Source organism: Zalophus californianus, chromosome 10 (genome assembly GCF_009762305.2).
Source record: "Zalophus californianus isolate mZalCal1 chromosome 10, mZalCal1.pri.v2, whole genome shotgun sequence".
NCBI classification, from domain to species: Eukaryota; Metazoa; Chordata; class Mammalia; order Carnivora; family Otariidae; genus Zalophus; species Zalophus californianus.
Window position 1 is genome coordinate 25524880 of NC_045604.1, and position 23475 is coordinate 25548354.

Here is a 23475-nt window from a genome sequence, read left to right on the forward strand (position 1 = left end):
AATAAAAAACACTAAAATGGAAATAGAAAAAATTTCTTAAAACACAGAAAACCATAAAGGGGGAAGAAGTGATAAATACACCCAGATGCTACACACAGGTTACTATGTATGATGCCTGAGAGAAAGGATTGTTTTTTTCCAACAAGGAAAACCCATTTATTCTTGGTTGTATCACCCTGTTGGTTTTTATCGTTTCTAGGATGTGCACTATGTTAACTGTTTATGTACTTATTGTTCATATTCCCCATAGATGGGAAGTGCAACTGTGTCAGTCTTGCTTTTGGATATATCCAATGCCTGCCTCCCTGGCTAATCCATGGAGGCCTCAACTTAATTGTTTGTGGAAGGATAGGAGTGTGTTGAGTAGCTGTGGGGTGGGCCCAGTTGTAAAAGGCCATAATTAACCAACAGTGTAAGTTACAAGAATAAGGATCCCGTGGTGAAATACCGTATGTGCAGTGGGATCGCCTACACAAACGGGATAACTTAATCTGTTCTCCACATTCTTCTTCAGCTTCCACCAGAAAAGTGTATGAAAAAAAGTTGGTGCAACTGTTGGTCTCACCTCCCTGTGCATCACCTGTGATGAATGGACCTGAGGAGCTGGACGGAGCTCAGGATGATGACGACAGTGAAGGTACCATCAGAGGCTGTGCTGCTAGATGGCAATTGCGTGCTTATTCATACCTTTTCTGGGATGATCTATATAGTTTGAAATGCTATGCAAGGGTGACCTATGAAATGTCCAGATGGCCTGTTTGCACACAGTGCCTGGGCTGCAAGAGGAATCCGTTATTCCATGTCCATGTTCATGCCAGCGACCCCATTGGATGGAAAATGGAGGGGGGCGGATCTGGTCAATTTGCATGTCCTCTTACTAGCCAGAGCCAACTCTGTGTTTGATTTCTAAAACCGGGAGTTCCTGCAGGTAGTTTCCACATCTCCTTTGAGGTCCCAACCTCTGCTTTGCCTCAATCAATAAATGGGACAATTATTTTCTTCAGATTAAATGATTTCAAATCCATTCAGAAAGATGAACCAAATGGTACCTTCCAGAACTCTTATGCCTACTGCCCTCCTGACTTCACGGGAGCTGACCACAGCTGGTCTCTTCTGGGCCCCAGGGTAGGTGCAGAGCTGTGGGGATCCAGGGGCTTCTGTTCCGGTGGCCCCTGCCCCCACAGGCACCATTCTCCTGTAGGAGGTGGGCTTGAAGATTCCTACAATCCATTCCAAGGCTGTTTCATTCAATAAATATTTATTAGGAGTCCTCTGTGAGCCGCAGTAAAATAACAGGAACTACCATGCCTTGAAGGCCACCACTGCACTTCTGGCCTTAAGTGCAATATCTCATTTAACCCTCACAAGCTTTTAGCTGAAGTTCTGAGAAGCTGAGTGACCGGCCCAACATCGAATAGCTAGGAAGCACCCCCAGAATGTGCCATGAAGAGCAAGATTCATTGTCTCTGTCACCATTACACGTCTAGCTCCTGGAACAGTACCAGGCACGGAGCAGGAATGCACAATGTGTTTGTTGAAAGAGGGTGGCAGAACTGAGATTTGAACCCAGGTCTGGTTCTCGTAATTGTGCTCTTTCCACCACACGCCTTACACTGTTCTCACAACTTCTATTGTGAGGATGAACACATTACCTTTTTGACCATGTTTGACCTACCAAAAAATGGCAATTTCATACAGCGCGAGTGAATAGTTTAACAAGTAAGGTAAGTGCCTGGGGCCTTCTGAAAAATCCCCTGGTGGTGCAGTTCTGAGAGCTTCCCCTAAGTCCCGCGTGGCTGGCCTCATTTGAAAGAGCAGCAGGACTGGGGGATGGACCCACCGGCCCCTGAGCATACCCCAGACCCTTTCTGGTTGGGGGATATGTTCAGAGTCCTGCCCCAGGCCTGGGACTGCGTGTGTTTCCTGCCCTACACAGGAACTGAAGGGATTAGACTAGCCCTCTGATGAAATGAAGGGCCAGGTTGGAAGATTCCAGGGAGGAAGCCCTGTGTCCTTATTGCTCACAGCTGCCCAGGACTGCGGGTCAAAGCAGCACAGCCGAGCTGTGGTGGTCCCAGGCCAAGCTCTCTTGCTTCCCAGCGCACAGCACTCTGCAGAGGGGCATGTATGCCCAGGCTGCGAGAAAATGGGTCCTTCAGTTTGTAAGTTTTGCCTTTGCCTTACAGACTGTATTCACCTGATGCCAGCCAACTGCAGGCAGTCAGGTCAGAGGTGAAAGCTCTGGGTCAGTCCCTCCCTTGTCATGCAATGCCTTGGTGCCAGTGGACAGTGCTTAGGTCAAGTAGGCAATGACTGCTGTCTCCGGGTCAGGTCTGAATCAGATGTTTGAGTCTGCTCATTGGAGGATCCTCAGAGACCCCGTTGCCATCAGAATGAAGGGGTTGCCACGGGACTGATAAGGTCCTGGGGAGATCCAGCCTTGGGAGCTTCACAGAAACACCTCGTAATGGGGTGGGGTCGCGGTGGGGAGCCTGTGACAGGGGCCCAGTTCAGACCTAAGGCGAAGCAGTAGGTTATCCAGACAATGGGTGGGTTTGATTTTTTTTTTCTGATTTTCACTCATTGTTTTGGCACCGAGTGGACATAGCTTTAATAAGGTCGAACCTCTTTTCCAGCTTCCCAAATATTCTGGAGTCGTAGGGCTCCTTTAAAATCCCCTCCAACAGCTCTTCTGAGTGTGTAACAGCCCCTGATTGCTCCGAGTTTATCAAAATGCTTCTCCACCGGCTGAAGCCAAGGGTTGATGAACAACCACCTTTCCTGCCCCCAGCAGTTTCCCGGATGTTAAAGCCTTTTAGCGCAGGTCTGGCCTTCCCTCCTCTGGGGGCTTCTTCGGACGCAGAAGGAGAAAATCCTCCCGCCCGATCCAGACATTCAAGGATGCGTGAGGCTTGCAGCTGGTTCAAAGGGGCACCAACTAGACTGAAACCAGCCGCCCAGAGGAGCGGCCAGCTTGAGCTCAGCAATGTATTTCTCCCGGAGTCAGACAGACATGATGGCCTTCCTGTTAGGAGCCCTCCCCGTGTCCCCCGGGGAAGGCCTCAGCGCTTTGCACAAAGGCCACTGCAGAAATGCCCTTTGCCCTCGGAAGGGCAAAGTGAATTTTATTCCCCTCATGAAACTCTTCTGCCCTACGATTGGTAGAATTCACCCCGATGAGTGGTGTTTATTTCCCTTTCTAGCTCCTATGTTCTCATGGCCTATTTTCCTTTTGTTTTCCATGATCCAGAGCTTAATGCCACTATCATTTTGAAAGGAAATACCATTCTCTCATCAGAAAAAAACAAGGGACCCAAAAAAGTATGTACAATTCTAACGCATGAATACTTTTACCCATAATATATTAAATATAGGAAATAGCACTCCCCCTATGTATTAAGAAAGGGAATAGCAAGTGACTCCATTCTGGTCGAGCGGTAAAACCCTAGTTTACAGCAGCTTGTTGTAATGCAGGTTTCTGTTTTGTGAAACTATTTCCGTGTCTGACGCTTAACCGACTGAGTCACCCAGACGCCCCCATATTATTTTTTATTTTTTATCGGAACAATTGTAATATCCTCCTAACTGACCTCCGCCTCTAACCTTTCGTGATTCCAGTTCAGATGTACAAGCAGAGCTTGAGCCATGACATTCACTTCGCCTGGAAACAAGGCGCAAACTTACCACACGCCACGAAGAGACTCCAGTATCTCCCTCATCACCCTCCAGGCTCTTCCCTGGTTTCCCACCTCTCGCACTTCCTTCCCATGTGCCTTTGCCTCAGCCGTTCCTTATGTCTGGCATTCTTTTCATCCTCCGCACCCCCATCCCCTGCCCATTTTTCTTCTGGTTCAAATCCTGTGACTGTTTAAGGACCCGACTCCAAAGCCATGCCTGTGCATCCGCTTAAAATTGCCCTCCCTCCCCCGCAGTAGCTGGTACAGGCTCCCACACAGAGTAGGAGCCCAGAGCTCACCTCATCACATCTGCCAAACTGCTCTAGCGACAAACAGGTTAGTTTGCCAATATGGTCTAGTGTTTATTTGTTTATTTTTATTTTTTTTAAAGATTTTATTTATTTATTTGACAGAGACACAGCGAGAGAGGGAACACAAGCGGGGGAGAGGGAGAGGGAGAGGGAGAAGCAGGTTCCCGCTGAGTGGAGAGCCCAATGCGGGGCTCAAACCCAGGACCCCGGGATCATGACCTGAGCCGAAGGCAGACACCTAGTGACTGAGCCACCCAGGTGCCCCGGTATGGTCTAGTATTTAAACTCCTCCCTGAGTTTCAGCAAGTGAAAAGGAAACCCCAAGTACACATTCCTGTAGTTGGTGGTAGCTTTGGCTTCCCATTTGAACAGAATTCAAATCTGTTGAAGTAATTCTGATAGCTTATCAAACTTTCTAAAAGGATGTTTTAAATCTTCCAAATGGCTCATCAGAGGAATCCTTTCCATTCAAAAAACCTCCTGTGGGCAGAGCACCCCTTTGTCTAGATCCTGCACAGACACGGAGGGGAGAACAAAGCAACCTGAGTATTTGCAATGCATGGGGGCGGGGCCAGCGCCCTTCGGGTCTTTGCTTTCCATAAACCTGAAATAAAACCACATCAATATTTTGAATTGGCAATAGAATTCAACCAAAAGTTTGTGAGGGCCCGAAATGTTTGGATCTGAAGGATTTATATAAGGCGTTCTGATTCTCAGAAGGGCCTCAAGACATCTGTTCAACTTTAAATTCTGAAGTAAATGTAAATAAGCATTTAAATTTCCATGTAAAAGGTGGTAAAAAGTGTGTTTATGGAGTCAATTGTCTAACACCATAGACTTTAATTACTTAAGAGCAGTGGTGTGTACCTAACTGCCCTCAGAGTAGCTGGAGAGGCAGAATTCTCATTTTTTTGAAACATCAACGAATACATATTTCCCTCTCATCCTAGCAGGGTTTCCAGTGGAATACAAACCACTTTGAGATTTTGATTATGTCCGTTTCCGGATGCTTTGTAATCCTGCATGTGTGAGTGTTTTATCAGATCACGAAGGCAGCGCACTGCTTTGGAGATTAAGATCACCCAGAAAGTCAGGCCAATATATATTTTTTAATTGGGGACTTCTTCATCAGATGGACTTGGGGCGCAGCAGGTGCCTCCTGTGATGGAGAAGGCAGGAAAGCCAATGTGTGTAATGCAGGCTCTAAGTCCCTTCTACCAAAGAGGGGGAAATGGGATTTGGGGTGTTCGGGAAGCAGAATGATCTGCAACGTCAGGCTGCATAAAGTGGCCTCTGAGTAAGGCGACCATGTCATTTACACCCCCGGCAGGATGCTTTTGAGAATGAAAGGGGACACTTCTAGAAGAGAGGCTGGAACAACAGGAATCAGACAGGACTGTCCTGGCAAACCAGGGCATCTGGGCACCCTGGGCTTAAGAGTGGTTCCAGGGGTGGAGATGTTTGCACATGCACTCCCATCTCTGGACGGCTGCTTGTCCAATCCCAGAGGGCTAGTGGGCCTGGGAGCTGTGTGCTCTGGAGCGCTCCTGGCCCCCTGGGTGTCTCCTTGTTCCCTTCCAGACACGCATGCTCGTTCCTGCCAGAATCCTGGTTCTCTGTTCTCCCAGCCCGGAATACTCTTCTCATCTTGCCACCTATGCGACACATTCCTCTAGGAGCTTCTAAAAATGTGTTCTGTGGGTCTGGGTCTAGCAATCTGCCCTTTCAATCTGCCCCAACTCCCACCCTCTGCCTAAGAGCTTTGGCTTCAGGTTGTAAAACTCGGAGCGTGAAAACCTATGTCTTTGAATCCTCTGCATTGAATCCAGTGCCAGCCGTATGGGGAGAGGGAGGAGGGAGTTACTCAGTCTTTGTTGGCTGAACCCAAGGGAACCTTTGTTATATATTTATGTTGATGATCTCCCTTTCTCTGACTTCCTATTCTGTACTATCTCTTTTGTCTCTTAGACATACCTTAACGTATTCTCCTGAGGGACAATGCTTAGGGCACAGTGAATTGATGACCACCCAGGGAACGGTTGGAACAGACCTTCCACCCCTGGGTCTCAGCCTGTGAGTTAACAACTATTTATACTGGGCATTGTGCTAGACCTTTTTGAGGAAGAAAATAGATGCAAAAGGAGCCATGGTTCCTGCCCTGGAGAAACTTTAAAATGAGCTTTGGAAACAAAGAATATGTGTATCAAAAATCTGGACTCCAGAGCCAGACTGTCTGGGTTCAAATCCCAGTTCTGAGACTGACTTGGACAAGACACCTGACCTCCCGGTCTTAATTTCCTCATCTGTAAATCAGGACAATAATGGTCTCAACTTCATAGAGCGTTGCGAAGATTAAGTTAACATATGTAAAACAGAGTAGTGATGCTACACCGTAAGAGCCATATAAGTACAATAATAACTACTATTATCATCAGTACTCTCATGGAAAAAGCACGATATTTAATTATCTACAAAACAAAGCAAACTGCTTAATGGAAAATAATATGATGGCAACTGAATCTCAGTATTGAACTCCTAAGTGCTGCAGAGAAGGATTTATCAGAGTGCCCACAGGTATATTTATCTATTATATAATTATATAACAGGTATATTTATCTTTTTTTACAAGATTTTATTTATTTATTATTTTATTTATGCACAAGCAGGGGGTGAGGCAGGGAGAGAAGAAGAAGCAGGCAGGCTTCCCGCTGAGCAGGGAGTCCGAAGCAGGGCTCCATCCCAGGACCTTGAGATCGTGGTGTCCTGAGCCCAAGGCAGAGGCTTAACCATCTGAGCCACCCAGGCACCCAATATACAGATATAATTATCTGTGATAATAATCCCTGTGAGTGCTGTGTGTTGAATGAGGCAGACCAACCTTAAAAAAAAAAAAAGTCCTATGTGCCCTCCTTGTATATAAGGACTCCTTCTTAATTTTATGCTAAATCCTTCCCCTGCCTTTTGAAACATTGAAAAAATAATTTATTTTGAACTAACTTCCAATTTAGGGACAGTGGCAAGATTAGTATAAGGAACTCCTAGGTTGCTTCCACCCAGCTTATCCAGGGGTTAGCTTTTACTGCATTTGCTCTGTGTGCATATGCGTGCACGTGCATGTGCGTCTGCACGCACGCGACCTATCATCGTGTCTGAACCGTTTGAGGGCCAGCTGTAGACGGGAAGTCTCTCAGCTCCCCTGCACGTCTTCTGCCTACCACCAAAGGACACTTTCCTCCATAACCACCATGTGACACTCCAAAGAAGGACATTCACATTTATTCAATGTTACCGTCTAGTATTCAGACCCCATACAAGTTTCACCACTTGTCCCCAAAATGTCTTTCTGCATTCTGGTCCACGACCAATCCAGGAATGCACTTTGCCTCTCGGTCTGGAGGAGCGGTACCTCAATCTTTTCCTGTCATTCACGCCCTTGACTATTTTAAAAAGTACAGGTCTTTCATTTCTGTTGGGTGATTTTTTTCTGTCTGATTTTTCCTTTTGACTATTCATAGAGGCCTTGCATTCTGGGCAGAAATTCCTCAGACGGGGTGCTATGCTCTTCTCAGAGTGTCACAACGGGGAACAATGTCATCCTGTCCACTCCTGGTGATGGTAACCTAAATCACCTGGGAAAGTTGGCATCTGCCAGATTTCTCCATAAAGCCGTCATTTTCCCCTTTGTAACTGAATGGTCTTTTGTGGGGAATTATTCTGAAATGATACCAACATAGTGTTCCTCATCAAACCTCATCCGTTAGCCCCAGCACCCGTGAAGGACTGCCTGATTCCACCTCCATTATGATGATAGCCCATTAAGATTTTTTATTCCTAGGGGCGCCTTGCTGGCTCAGTTGGTGGGGCATGTGACTCTTGATCTCGGGGTTGTGAGTTCAAGCCCCACGCTGGGCAGAGAGATTACTCAAAAAATCAAAAATAAGGATAAAAAGATTTTCTATTTCTATCCTTCCTTCTATATTTATTAGTTGACATTCTACTGTAAGGAAGAGCTCCCCTTATTCATTAATCCACATATATTAGCATGGACTTGTTGATTCCTTTTGATTCAGTAGGTTGTATACATTGATATCGTTTTAATGCTTAAATTGTTTCAGATTTGGCCAGTGGGAGCCCCTTCAAAACAGATACTGTGTCCTTTTAACATGTCCTCATTATTCCTTGAGGATTTTCTTAATTTCTGGCACAAGATATTTCAGCCCCTTCTTGTGCTTTTCCTGCTCTGGGAGCCTTGGTTCCTTTTATTGCAGGGTGGTATTTGGAAACCCAAATCTAGACCTTTAGGGAGCTCATTGCTACTGGGGAATCATTGCTTCCAGGCCCTCTCAGTGAATAGAGATAAAAAATAAATGTCTGCAAACGTACACATACAGCTAAACGCCTATAACTCTCTCTATATAAAGTTAAAAGCCATGAGTCCATGTTGATCTCCAGTTCCAATCCACCATTTCAGTGTCCCTTCTAACCTTTCCCCTTCCTACAACTGTGAGAAACCTGGCTTCCATTATCCTCAATATATTTTGCTCAATTTAAAAATTTTACTCAGTGTAACCAATCTCCCATCGTAACAGCCACCACTCCTTCTGCATAACCCCCATCACCCCTTCCTCCACCACTGGACTTGCCAAACCCTCCACGTGACCGTCCCCTCACCGTCTCTCTTCCTTGGACACAGGGCACACTAAATGCCTTCCTGCTGTCCCCTCCCCTACCGTTCCCATTCTTCAGCCACGAGGCACCCCAGTGCCCCCCTCCATATACGCAGCCCCCCTGCACTCCATCTCTTTGGCCTCTGGACATGCTGACCCTCTGCGTCCATGTCCCCCCTCTTCCCACGCTGACTCCCAGGGGAGGAAAAGGAAGGGAAGGAAAGCTTCATTTCTCTTTTTTGCTTCCAATTTTGAGGTCTGTTTCCATATCTTTGTGCCAAAACTTTAATAAGATTTTTACTCTCTTAATATTGCTGATAAGTTACCTTGTAGGTCTATAATTAGCAGGTGCATTGACTACCCCAAATGCTGCCATCGGGAAGCCCAATGTGCCAAGGGAATATGTATTAAAGGACTACTTAAGTGTGCAGTTTAGGTTGAGTTGTATGTAAAGGTTTTAGGAGACCGACGTTAAACATCGCTGTAACAGTTTTGTAATCAATTGAAAAACATCCTTATTCCCAGCAGTAGTTGTATATTCCACTTGGGACAAAGTGAAGGGTAAATTACATATTCTATAACTACTTAATAAGCCTTCTGTTCTTACCTGTAACATGTGCTAATGGGAGCTAAATGCTGTCTTTACAAGGAATGTAATTCAACATTCTCCCTATAAAAATACTAACCCCCTGGTAGATATGCTTAAATATGCTTAATGATCAATATGACTTTATCTTATTGATCACATGCTGATGTAATAGAACCCAGTTTTTGAAATGCAAGAACAGCAGGAAGAGATAGTGAAACCAAACTCTGATTACAGTGATAATATGTTAATAAAGGTAAAGTTATTTTCATAAAACTGAATTATGAGTAGTGGTGTTCTCTTTCTACTGGAAAATATGAATTTATTTAGAAAATTCAGCTTCTCCTTTTCACCTCCGAATATAACCCTGACTTTAGCTAATTTATCCGTTGCATTATGGGTCTATGGCTACATGTATCAATTTAGGGAGAGGAGTTTCCCCGTTGTACCTCCCATACGAGAACCCCAGATTACTTTAATCTCTTGGGACTTGTTAAGGTTTTGCAAGCACCAGGCCCTGTTCATCACAATTCATGAGTTCAGGAGTGATTTATTGTAATTATTGATCATGGAATTTCCTGTTTGAAAGTCTTCTTGAAGGAGGCTGTGTGGTTCCTTACAGATGAGGAAAACGGCCGAGAGGGATTATGACTCGCCCAAGACCACACAGAGAGGTAGCAGAAAAATCGGAAATGGACTTCCAGCCTCCTAATTTCCATCCTATTGCCGTTTCCATTAGATCAGGCTGCCATTAGGCAAGGAAAGACAATCAGGCACCTGAGTAGTGAAACAGCTCCCCCCAGTGTCTCTTTCCATGATATCGCAGAAGGACTCCTGGACATCTGTTCACCCATGGAAGCAAGAGGCTTCTTTTCTGATGATTGCTTTGTAATGAGAATCCCTATGAGGCACTCTTTGGTGGCCCTTCCATTCACACATAGAAGCCCTGGTACAGAAATCAGCACAGTTTAAATGGGCCGACAGATATGCAGATGGGTAGCTGGAATTTGCCCAAGGGAATAGAAAAAAATTCAAACCTGAAAATATTTTTTGATGGTTTATGATAATAGAACTTATGCATCTAAAAAAGGTATAAAGAATTCTATAATGAGCAGTTAGATTCCCATCCCAGAGATTAAAAAAATAAATCAATTCCGTTGAAGACCAATGTAGCCCTCCCTGATCATATTCCTCTTCCTTCCTTTCCCCCCAGGTTACCACTATCCTGAATTTACTACTTCTCATTCTTTTCCTTTCTTTATAGTATCCACAACTTTAGTTTCTCCTGATTTTAGATTTTATTTAAATGACATCATCATGGGGCACTTGGGTGGCTCAGTTGATCAGGCATCCCATTCTTGATTTACGCTCAGGTCATGCGTGGAAGACTGCTTGGGATTCTCTCTCTCCCTCCCTCTGCCCCCGTGCTCTCGCCCCCCACTTTCCCTCGCTCCCTCAGTAAATAAATAAATAAATAAATAAATAAATAAATAAATAAATAACATCATCATGTAAGTATTCTTCTATAACTTCCCATTATCATTCAGCATTATGCCATGGGCTTCTTCCAATATTTGTAGTGCTGGTTCTTTCATTTGCACTGCTATATAGTTATTGTAAAAATATATTGATCAATTCCTTATTTATTGGACATTTGGATTGTTTCCAAGTTTTTCTGTTATGAGCAATGCTGCTACAAACATTGTGATGCGTGAACCATTATATACATGTGCAAGAATTTTTTTCTGATTGAATGAATACACCTAGGAGTGGAATTGCTAGATAGCCAGGGACACAGCCCTGTTCAACTTTAGAGATCATGTTAAATCACCCTACAAAGTGACCGCACCATCTTACATTCCTACCAGCAATATATGGAGAGCTCCGTCATTCTCAATCTTCTTCAAAATTTAGTATCGCCACACTTAATGTTTGTCAAAGTCGTGGGTATAAGATTGTATTTCATTATAATAATAATTTGCTCATTATTGCTTATAAGGTTGAGCATCTTCTTACATGTTTTTGGTCATTTGTGTTTTCTCATCTATGAAGTGCCGGTTCGTGTCTTTTGCTCATTTTTCTATTAGGTTATCTTTTTCTTGTTAATTTACAGCATCTCTTTATATATTTTGGATACTAAGTCTTTGTCAGTCATAAGTGTAGCACATATCTTCTAGGAGTCTGGGCTTATCTTTTTTTTTTTTTTACAGGAGTTTTGGGTTCGCTGCAAAATTGAGAGGAAGGTGCAGAGATTTCTTATCTACTCCCTGCCCCCACACATGCATAGCCTCCTCCATTACCATCCCCCACCTGGGCCTTGTCTTTCACTCTTTCCTCAGTGCCTTTAAAAAAAAGTAATGAAAAAAATAATTTCAAGCTTACAGAAAGTTTCTAACAAATCTTCTGTGGCCTTCACCCAGATTTATCGATTTTTAACATTTTGCCATATTTGTTTTATAATTTTATCTATTCTTTTCTTGGACTAAATTGTAAACATCCTGATCATTTCACTCCCTCCCCAAAACTTCAGTATGTATTTCTTTAGACTGAAGACATAAGGATATTCACACTACAGTGACAAAAATCAGAAATTCTTCTTTTTTTAAAATATTTTATTTATTTATTCAAAAGAGAGAGCATGAGCAGAAAGAGCACAAGCAGGGGGAGTGGCAGAGGGAGCTGCAGAGGGAGAGAGAGCAGACTCCCTACTGAGCAGGGAGCCCAGGACTCTGGGATCATGACCTGAGCTGAAGGCAGATGCTAACCAACTGATCCACCCAGACGCCCCAGAAATTTTTCTACCAGGATTAAATTCACATAAAATTCACCATTTTATTTTATTTTTTAAGATGTTATTTATTTATTTGACAGAGAGAGACACAGCGAGAGAGGGAATACAAGCAAGGGGAGTGGGAGAGGGAGAAGCAGGCTTCCCGCGGAGCAGGGAGCCCGATGCGGGGCTCAATCCCAGGACCCTGGGATCCTGACCTGAGCCGAAAGCAGACGCTCAACGACTGAGCCACCCAGGCGCCCCTAAAGTTTACTAAAGTGCACAATTCACTGGCATTTGGGGCATTCATAGTGCTGTGACACCATCACCTCTATCTAGTTTCAAAACATTTTCATTACCTCAAAATAAAACTCGGTGCTCGTTAAGCAGATCCTCCCCAGCCCCTTCTTGGCAACTACTAATCTGCTTTCTGTTTATGGATTTACTTCTTCTAGCTATTTCATATAAATGGAATATTCAGTATGTGATATTTTGTGACTGCCTCCTTTCACCCAGCTGATGGTTTGTAAGCTTCATCTGCATTATAGCATATATTTGCATCAGGGCTTGAGTGAATAGTGTTCCATTATATGAAAAGACCACAGTTTGTTTATTCATTCATCTGTTGATGGACATTTAGCTTGTGTACACCTCTTGCATATTGGGAAAAGTAATACTGTAAAAATTCAAGGACAAGTATTTGAGTACCTGTTTACAATTCTTTCAGATATACACCTAGGAGTGGAATTGTTGGGTCATGTGGTATTTCTGGGTTTAACATTTTTAGTAATGGCTAAATCATTTTCCACAATAGCTGCAGCATTTTACATTCACACTAATGTCTGAGGGACCCAGTATCACCATATCCTTGACAACACTTGTCCTTCTATGCCAACTTGTTTTTAGTAGCCATCCTGGAAGATGTGAAATGGTATCTCAATGTGTTTTGATTTACATTTTGATGACTAATGATTAATGATGTTGAGCACTCTTTTCATGTGCTATTGGCCATTCATGTATCTTCTTTGGCGAAATGTCTAGTCCAGCCCTTTGTCCATTTTTTAACTAGGTTGCTCATCTTTTTATTGTTGAGTTGGAAGAGTTCTATATATTCTGAAAGCCAGGCTGTTATCAGATGAAAGATTTGCAAATATTTTTTCTCATTCTGTGGGTTGCCTTTTTACTTTCTTGGTGATGTCTCTTCATGCACAAAGGTCTTCAGAAGTTTGATTATGATTTGGATTTGGCATAGATTTCTTTGCATCTGTCCTGTTTGGAATTCACTCAACTTCTTGAATCTGTACATTTATGTCTTTGGCCAAATTTGGGACATTTTCAGCCATTATTTCTTCAAATATCTTTTTCAGCCTGACCTCATTCTCCTCTCCTTTAGGGACTCTGATGACACAAATGTTAGATCTTCTATTGTAATCCCCCAAGACTCTGTTTATCTGTTTTTTGTGCTTTTTTTTTTTTCTGTTTTCTCTCTGTGTTTTGTTGTGGGTGATTTATACAGTTCTATCTTCACATAGATTGATTCTTTCGTCTGTGCTCCCCATTCTTCTGTCAAGCCCATTTAGTGAGTTTTTAATTTTGGTGGTTGCATTTTTTTTCCCACTTCTAAATTTACATGGGGTTCTTCTGTATATTTTCTACTTCTCTGCAAGGAGTTGATTTTTTTTTCATTTATTACAAACCTTTTCATATTGCTCCTTGAAGCATTTTATGATGGCTGCTTTAAAATCCCGGTTAGATAATTCCAACACTTGTGTCATCTCCATTTGTTGATGTTTATGAGACTCTGGATTTCGGTTAAATCTTTTGTTTTAGCAGGCCTCCTCAGACTCCACACTGCTTGGGATAGAGGGGTGTCAGCTCTTTGCTGTCAGGTGGGGATAGAAGTCCAGGTCCCCCACTGGGCCTCCACAGCCACCCTGGTCTTCATGTGGGGTGCCTTGTTGCTGGGCTGCTGGGGTGGCTCCCACGTGGCCTCCATTGACTCCACCCCTGTGGGAAGAGGGAGGGTTTGACACCTGGGGCTGGTGGTCCAGGCTTCCCCTTTGCACCTTGGCTGGTGGGGACGGGGGTAGGCTCTGTGGCTGGGGTAGGACAGTGACTGTCAAAAAGTCTTCTGTCTTACTTGGCCGCCCCTTTCTCCTTTCCTGTCCTTTGGCTTTTCTGGGGGCTTTTTCCATTTGCACCCATTACCGTTTTCAGGTTGCCAGTTTTTCCAGCACTGCCTCTGGGGTATGGGAGGTAAAAAGAAGACCCAGGGCACTCACCACACATCAGTCCTTGGGTGTCAACGTCCCTAGTCCCTCTGCTTCTCTCCACCTTTCAGTGTCTTCTCACCTTTGCTTTATATATAATGTCCAGGCTTTGGAGAGATATTCAGCAGAAGAAACTGAGAGAAGCATATCTATCCCATCTTGTTCCCAATCCCATTTTTGAAGTCTGTCCTTTTTCTTCTGCTCTGCGTTGTTAGTTTTTGTCCTATATCAAATTTCCATACCTACATGGGTGTTTCAAACTGTAGCCATCAGGTACGGTGACAGACACGAGGCACTACCACTGAAAGAATTCATGGCACGCAGGGCCACGTGGGGAAGTATCAGGGTCAAGTGGGGGGGGTGGCAGTGAGGGGAAGGTATGGGCACCGACTTTACTGTGCTTTTTGCAGGAAGAAATTGGTCAGGCAAGGTATGCATTTTAGGATTGGCTAGTTTGAACAATTTCAGTGGACTCCGGGCTACAAGACTGGTTCCTAGTTGGCCGGTAACTGGGCTGAATTGCAGCAGGGCAAAATATTGGCTTGGCATATGAGAGACAAAGGAGGTAGCTGGGGATATGGCATTGGGGTTGGTTGACTTGCCTATGAAAGGCTTGCTCATGTGCGTTCTCTCTACGATCAACAAGACTCGAGATGTCAAAGCATCATAAACCATGGAAAACAAAAGCCGTGATTAGTTCAACGGGGTCTCTATCCTGATCAGCTTGTCCAGCCTGTGCCGACAGCAGAATGTTTTAATGATCTTAGCAAGCCCCTATCCTCCTTGTTGTTTTAAAATAGTGTCTCTATTTGGGCGCCTGGGTGGCTCAGTTGGTTAAGCGACTGCCTTCGGCTCAGGTCATGATCCTGGAGTCCTGGGATCGAGTCCCGCATCGGGCTCCCTGCTCAGCAGGGAGTCTGCTTCTCCCTCTGACCCTCTTCCCTCTCGTGCTCTCTCTCTCTCATTCTCTCTCTCAAATAAACAAATAAAATCTTTAAAAATAAAATAAAATAAAATAAAATAAAATAGTGTCTCTATTTAACTTATGCTTTTGTCCTTCCATATAAATTTTAGAATGAGCGTATCAAGTTCCATGAAAGATTCATATTGAAATTTTGATTGAAATGTTATTGACTTTATGAATTAATTTGGAAAGAGCTAAATCTTTACTCTGTTGAGTCTTCCTGTTCATGTTCTTCACATTAATTTACATTTTCTTTAATGTCCTTCAGTAAGATTTTATAATTTTCTCAGTGTAGGTCATGCTCATCTTTTGTTAGCTTTAGTAGGTAGCTGTGCTAGGTTTTTAATTTTTGTTACTATTGGGGATAGTATCTTTTAAAAGTTATGTTTAAATGGTTTGTTGTTAGTATATAGAAACAAAATTGACTTTTGCATATTGATCTTATAACAATGACCCTCTGCAATTATAATAATTTTTCTCTGGATTTTTTTTAGTCCGGTTTGTATACCTTTCATTTTTTTGGTCTTGTTTTGTTTTACTGGACTGGCTAAGACCCCTTTATTATAGTATTAGGTAAGAGTGATAATAAGAATTCTTTCCTTGGGGGCACCTGGGTGGCTCAGTTAAGTGTCTGCCTTTGGCTCAGGTCATGATCCTGGAGTCCCAGGGTCGAGCCCCACGGCTGGCTCCCTGCTCAGTGGGGAATCTGCTTCTCCCTCGTCCCCTGCTCCGACTCTCTCTGTCTCTCTCACTCTCTCAAACAAACAAACAAAGAATTCTTTCCTTTGTTCTGATTTTAAAGGAAATGCATTTAGCATCTTGCCTTTGAGTATGGTTTTTGGTGTAGGTATTGGAAGACACTTTTTGTCAAGTTAAAGAAGTTCCCGTTCTATTCCTGGTTTGCTAGAAGATTCCCTTTAAAAAAAACAAAACAAAACCAGGAATGGTGATGATCATAAGGTTGCCAACCTTTCTTTTGTTAATGTGGTGCAGATTACTTTAGAAGGCTTTTAATAAATTCAAAATCATGACTTAGGTTAACAGAGCACAATGTTGAAAATGAGAGCTTTATTAAATCAAGGCTGAGGTAAAAACAACGAAGAGTCTGAAATTACTGTAGGATCTTTTATTAACAGAATCATTTTTAGTCAATAAAGGGATTTGAGGTTAACTCAATTTTAAAGAGCTCTAAATCAAAAGGTTTTTTCCCAACTGGGAGCAGGTTCACAAGTGCCAGTTTGCCAAGCCATTGGTAAAAATGTCTGCTTCTATAATATAAGCTGTTTTTGAAAAACTACGTCCATGAAATAGAGTGGAAAGTGTAACGCATTGCAGTTAGGAGAGGATTTCATCCCCACCGCCAGGAACAGCACTGCCTCCTGACTCCTCAGAGGCCAGCAGTAAGAAGTCCTGGGAGAGGGATACCTGGGGGGCTCAGTCGGTTGAGCGGCTGCCTTTGGCTCAGGTCCTGGTCCCAGGGTCCTGGGATCGAGTCCTGCATCGGGCTTCCTGCTCAGCGGGGAGTCTGCTTGTCCCTCTCCCGGTGTCTGCTTCTCTCTCTGCTTGTGCTCTCTCTGTCTCTAACGAATCAATAAATAAAATTTAAAAAAAGAAGAAGAAGAAGTCCTGGGAGAATAAGAGAAAGGAACGGGGAGGAAGTTGGCACAGCCCACGACACGCCCTCTCTGACTGCCTGTAACTACAGGGCTCAGGCTATGGTATCTCTGGCTTGGTTTGGGTCCTACCTCGTCAAATATACATCTCGCGGAAATGCAAACACACTTGTATTTCCTCATGCCCCAAAATGAATGGCTTTAGTCAAAGGTGATCATTTTCAAAAACCAAATACGTTTTTTGATGAGTAAGTATTGAATGGGAAAACAAAATGATTCTTGTTCTTCTGGTTCTGGATATTAGCCCAGAGTTTTGTACTTCCCTGTAATACAGGAGAACATAATATCTCATACACGCTCCACTTTCGGATTCCACAGATATACTAAGTAGGCCAGAATTAGCACAAAATTAGCCTACCTAGAAAAATCTTCTTAAAAAAAAAACAATTCATCGAAAATATTTAAGAAGAGATCAGATGGCTACAAGTGTCACTTCCACGGGAAATGAATTAATGATTTGATCTTTTATCAATTAGTGAAAACAGTTTTTAGAAACATGTTTTTGCTCTATTTTTCATGATGTTTCCCCAATAGAAATATTATAAAACAAGAACAACGGGGCACTGGAGACAGAATATGGGGGTTTCAGTTACGGTTGTGCCTTTTCCTAATTGTGTAACCTGGGCAAAAAATTTCACTCCCATAAACCTCTCTTTTCTCATCTATAAAATGGTCACTGCAGAGTTGTTAGAAAGATTACGTGGCTCGGGGTATGTTGAATGCCCAAGACAACAGATGCTCAGAACACAGTATTTCTAATTCTCTTCTAGTAAAGCCTCATTATCCACCCTCTGCAGGACAGCAGGGTGATCGTCAGCAGGGGCTCTGAGACTACACTACCTGAGTTGACTCCTGGCTCCACCATCTCACCAGCTGTGTGACCGAGGGCACTTGACTTAAATGCTCCATGCCTCAGTTTTGTCATCTGTGAAATGGGCACCATAAAAGCACTTTCCTCATAGGGTGGTATTGAGAATTCAATGGGTTTATTTATGTAAGATGCTTAGAGTGGTGCTTGGCACACAGGAAATAACTATATAAGTGTCAGCTAGGATTATATTAAGACACTCATTGTTTATTGCATTGGCATATCTCAGAATTATTATATTTGTAACTACAGTTGTGATCAATGATATGTGGATGGGTGTCATTTTCTGACTTGAATGCCAGGGGCAGTAGTGAAGAGGGTGGGGAAGCAGAGGCGGCCCCACACCCCCCTCACCTTCAGCTGTGAATGCTTTGGAAATAGCCAGCTTTTTTTTTTTTTGCAGATTCTAGCTCTGGGCATAGGGAGAAAGGAGCATTACACTCCCCCATGGGTACGATTTCACTCCCACTAAGCCATTGCTTTAATGAACACCAATATTTTTTCGTTCCATTGTAAATGGTGTTCATCTGAAAACCGTATTTTAACAACATTAAAATAATTTTTTTAAATGAAAAACGAATTAACTCTAAACACGCCACCTGACACAAAAACCGTTTCATTGTTTCTATTTCCCTCTAGGTGTTGTTTATGTGCATATGCTGGGTAAGTTTAGCCAATTGCCATCACTGTGTGTGTACAAGTCTATACGCTGTTTACTGTGATCAATAACCCTTTCCCCTGACTTTATAATTATTATTATTATTGATGGCTGCACAGGCAGGTTAATAGGCCATAATTGCTCCTTTTTTGAAAATCGCAATGTCCACATTTTACATGCTGTAGGAGAACTCTACATGTGAATGATAGTAAAGGACAGCAATGATCAAAGAAAAGGCAATCAAAGACCTAAACCTGCTGTGGCAGGGGAGAAGAGAAGGGAGGGAGTATTGGATGGCCTAAGAGCTGTGAAATCCTATAATTTGATTTTGCAAAAAGCTTCTACCCCCAGTGTTTTATTTAACAGACCTATTTTTACATGTAAGGGAATTAAGAAGAAGTTGCATGTGTTGGGTACGTGGAGGCTCATTATACTGTTGTCTACTTTTGCGTCTGCTTGAAGCTTTCTGTAATTAAAAAGGTTGAAAAACAAATGATGTGCTTATAAACAATTTTTCCTACACCCTTGGAAATAGTTTGAAGTGTCTCTCGATGAGCAAACACTAGCCCACATGGCTCCTTGGTGAGAATTTTCAAAGTCCCTTTTCCTCAAGGGTCCCCCTCTTCCAGGAAATCGTAGAGGTGTGTACGTGTGCAGTGTCTACACTGAGCTGCTTCATTGGATGCGGCACCCCTGTGCTAGGCACAGCTTCCCACCATCGGCAGAGGCCTGGCTTGGGTACCACTAAACCACTGTTAAGAACAACTTCTTTGGGGCACCTGGATGGCTCAGTTGGTTAAACGACTGCCTTCAGCTCAGGTCATGATCTCAAGGTCCTGGGATCGAGCCCCACATCGGGCTCCCGGCTCAGTGGGAAACCTGCTTCTCCCTCTGACCCTCCCCCTGCTTGTGTTCCCTCTCTCGCTGTCTCTCTCTCTGCCAATTAAATAAATAAAATCTTAAAAAAAAAAAAAAAAGAACAACTTCTTTAAGAAGGTGAGGTAGGGAGTGGAGGCGAGGGGTGGAGGCCGTAGCTGCTTGGGCATCTGTGGCCAGTACCGGGAAAGGGGTGACCAGCCGTAAATGATGGCACACCAGGCCCTGCCCTCCCCAGCCCACCTTGGGCTGAGACCATCGGTCCTGCAGACACAACACACCTGGCCTGGACATTGCAGACATTTGAGGATGAGGAGGCCTGCATCATAACCATGAGTGGACAATCAAGGAAAACCAGGCCTATGAGGAAAAACAGCAACGCGCTGTTGTTGTTATTATTAATGTTATTAATATGCTGTTATTATTAATGTTATTATTAATGAATAATAATTACCAGAATCATAATTATTATTGCTAATGTTCATTCAATGCTGACTATATGCCAGAAGATGTTTTCATCATTTTGCGTATGTTATTTTTTTTTCTTTTTAGACTTTATTTATTTATTACAGAGAGAGAGCACGCAAACATGACCAGGGAGAGAGGTAGGGGGAGAATCAGGCTTCCCACTGAGCAGGGAGCCCAATATGGGGCTCGATCCCAGGACCCCGGGATCATGACCTGAGCTGAAGTCTCGACTTCTGTCCCTCTTACAGGACAACATTTTCATTTTCTGAAATTACTTTCCAGTTTTTGTCCATGGCCAACTTGCTTTTTTATTTTATTTGTATTTTTTATTTATTTATTTAATTTTTTAAAAGATTTATTTATTTTTTGAGAGAGAGAGAGCATGCACATGTGAGCGCACAAGTCGGGGGGTGGTTGCCGAGGGAGAGGGAGAGAGAATCTCAAGCAGATTCCCCACGGAGCACGGAGCCCCACGCAGGGCTCAATCTCATGACCCTGAGACCACGACCTGAGCCAAAACCAAGAGTCGGTCGCTTAACTGACTGAGCCACCCAGGCGCCCCCCGAAATTGTTTTTTAAAATGACGTTATTGTTTATATACAAATGACGCCTGCTCGTAGAGAAAGCTCCAAGCAATAAAGTACAAGAGCAAAATAAAGAGTTGATATTTAAGACCAGAATGCTACTTCCATCATGTGACCCTCTTTTGTGTCTATTGTTAATGTGTGAGTCACTGAAGTAAAATATTACTCCATGGCACTTGAATGTTTTTGCTAATTACTGAGTAAAGGCAAACTTAAAGTTTGTGTTATGAGGTGGCTAAATACCTGACATACCAAAAACATCTATCAGGACTCAGATTATATGACTTTTTCTAGAATAAAAAAATAAAGTCCTTTGTACAAGACATTGGAAACAATAAATTCTTCTTGATATTTTCTTTCTGTTCATTAGAGACCCGAGACTTCCATCACTAAACAAAAAGCCCTAGATATCTACTGCCTGGCTTGTAAGACTTCTGAGAGAATAAGGTAATGCTTTTCTTAGTGTACGAGAGGATATTGTTGTCTTATATAACTCCTGGGGAAAATTTGTTATTCAGATTTCTGTGAAAGATTTGAGGCTGAAAAGAATCTGTTGAGAAAGAAGAAAGATTCATAGTATCTCATTTTTTTTTTAATTTTCACTTATTTGTCAGAGAGGGGGAGAGAGAGAGAGAAAGAGAGAGCACAAGCAGGGGGAGTGGCAGGCAGAGGGAGAAGCAGGCTCCCCGCTGAGCAAGGACCCCCTATGCGGGGCTCGATCCCAGGACCCTGAGATCATGACCTGAGCTGAAGGCAGATGCTTAACCGACTGAGTCACCCAGGCGTCCTGTATCTCATCATTTCAAAGCTGAAAGGACTTTGCATACTGTCCAGTTCACCACTTATATTTGGAGATAAAGAAACAGTCCAGAAAGGCTGAGGAGGATGCCAAAAGTCACAATGAACCGAGACCAGAAGTCACGTGTCTTGATTTGTAGTCTTTGGAGACGTTTATTCCTATTTGTGTCTTGGAAAATAGGGAGGGGGGGGAAAGGAGCAGGTAGCTGAAATAAGAGCTCAAGACAGGCTGTATTATTTGTTGTTCAGAAAGTAAAGTCTTCTGGAAAGTTCCAGAACTTCTGAATAAAAGGCAGATTTCCAGGATTAGATAAGTGGGTACCTAGAACTCTAAGAGATTTCAGAACGTACCATCTTGTCCTTTTAAACCAACATTAGCCGATTTCAAAAGCACTTCCCATCCCACCCCTGAGGGGTAGCCCTTATTCACACCTGTGAAGAGAGAAAGGAGAGAGCATGGGTCCTGGTGTCCCCCATCCACCTGTACCGGTTTCCAGTGGGGACTGAAGGATCTGCGGCTCCCTGCGGCAGGCCTTGGGCCAGCATTGAAAGATGTTATGCAAGCAGGTGGTAATACTAAATAAATGCTTTTGGAGATTTTAGGGATCTCACATCCCTGTGATACCTTGTTAATCTCACTTGTTGAAATCAGCATAGGTTTTAAACAAGTAGAGGGCTGCTCACTAAATTTTAGCCCCACCACGGTTGCTCCCTTGGGGCTCAAGGGCCACATTCTTTAAGGGGGTGCTCAAATCATAGCTGTCCACAACCCTAAGAGCCACTAATGTTTTCACAGGTTACCTTCAAGAGCATCAGACACCCGATTCAAAGGACGGAGTAGCACCCGAGAGACAGACTACTGCCCCGTGAACAGGAGTTTTGAGTGTGGGAACCTAGAAATTCTTCCAGTGGGCTTGAAGCTTGCTATGTTTGGCATCTTCATCATTGTGATCTTTGTCTACATAACGGTGGAAAGGAAGCCGTTCTTTGGCTAAGTGCTTTAGGAAGTAACCGGGTGCAGGAGAGAACAGAAAGACTGCTCCGAAGGGGGATGCCCAGCCCCATAGCTTCCCACTATGCTGCTCTCACAAATCCGTACCCAGCTCATAATCTCAAAGCCGAAGGGCCTTACGCACTGTCTAGTTCACCACTCGTGCTTCAAGATAAGGAAATAGGCCAGGGCGGTAGAGGGGAATGAACAAAAGTCATAATGACCTGAAACCAGCATCCATGGTGGCAGGAGCGAGGGAGAGAACGACGCACTCTTGTCCAAGAGCTTGAGGACAGGGAACTCCCTGAGGCATGCTGGCCATCATTAAAAACGCTGCCACATTTGAGCATACTTCTGAAAAGAAAACCACGCCTGGTGTTTTTTCTTTTGAACTGCGGTGCTAAGCCCATAGGTCCCACTTTATTCACTCTTCCAATGGTAGAGTCGACTATGCGAAAGGCCACAACACAACAGGTAAATAACAAAAAAGGAATGTGTCTGGTTCGGCAAACACCGAGCCGTATCCAGCATCACCCGTCGTGAAAGGAAAACAATTTAGAACAAGACAGCATTTTTGCCAACCTTGCCAAACTAGCAAGGTTTGAAGAAATTAATGCCCGATGAGGGAATGTTGGCATTGTGGCCTCCGGGAGCAGGCAGAGCTGGGGAGGCACCTGGCTCCCCTATTTATTGGTTCTGTGAACTTGGGTGAGTTCCTTGTTCTCTGTGCTTCAGTTTCAACTTCTGAAAGTAGGGATAGAATAGACCTCTTAGGGGATGAAGAATTTGAAGAAATAATCCATACAGAGTACTTAGTGTGATCCACACCTAATGGGTAATAAGCCTTCAAGAAATGCTCAAACAGGGGTGCCTGGGTGGCTCAGTCGTTAAGCGTCTGCCTTCGGCTCAGGTCATGATCCCGGGGTCCTGGGATTAAGCCCCTCGTCAGGCTCCCTGCTCGGCGGGAGGCCTGCTTCTCCCTCTCCCACTCCCCCTGCTTGTGTTCCCTCTCTCGCTGTGTCTCTCTCTGTCAAATAAATAAAAAAAATCTTTTTTAAAAAAATAAAAAAAAAGAAATGCTCAAGCAATGTTACACTTCAGCACAATATTTCTACTTCCTGGAGGGACTAATTCTAGATACAGAGACGTCTTCCCCCATCCCTCTCTTTTTAAAGTTTTAATTTAAATTCCAGTTAGTTAACATACAGTGCAATATTAGTTTCATTTTTGTACAATATAGTGATTCAACACTCCCATACAAGACCGGGTGCTCATCACAACAAGGGCATTCCTTAACCCTTATCACCTGTTCAA

The 23475-nt window shown here is 43.5% G+C and overlaps 1 protein-coding gene across 5 annotated transcripts in view; it reads left to right on the forward strand.

The window, feature by feature from the left end:
• The window catches only part of LEMD1 (LEM domain containing 1), a 43677-nt gene that overhangs the window by 11186 nt on the left and 9016 nt on the right, over positions 1–23475 (forward strand). For 4 of the 5 annotated variants that reach the window (XM_027609763.1, XM_027609764.1, XM_027609765.1 and 1 more), the window contains exons 3-7: positions 515–637; positions 3251–3321; positions 18426–18449; positions 20743–20819; positions 21967–22635. In XM_027609763.1, coding sequence (XP_027465564.1) covers positions 515–637; positions 3251–3321; positions 18426–18449; positions 20743–20819; positions 21967–22165 — 494 coding nt within the window. In that variant the 3' untranslated portion in view covers positions 22166–22635. The remainder of the gene's footprint in view (positions 1–514; positions 638–3250; positions 3322–18425; positions 18450–20742; positions 20820–21966; positions 22636–23475) is intronic. The other variant, XM_027609766.1, reaches the window with a different exon arrangement.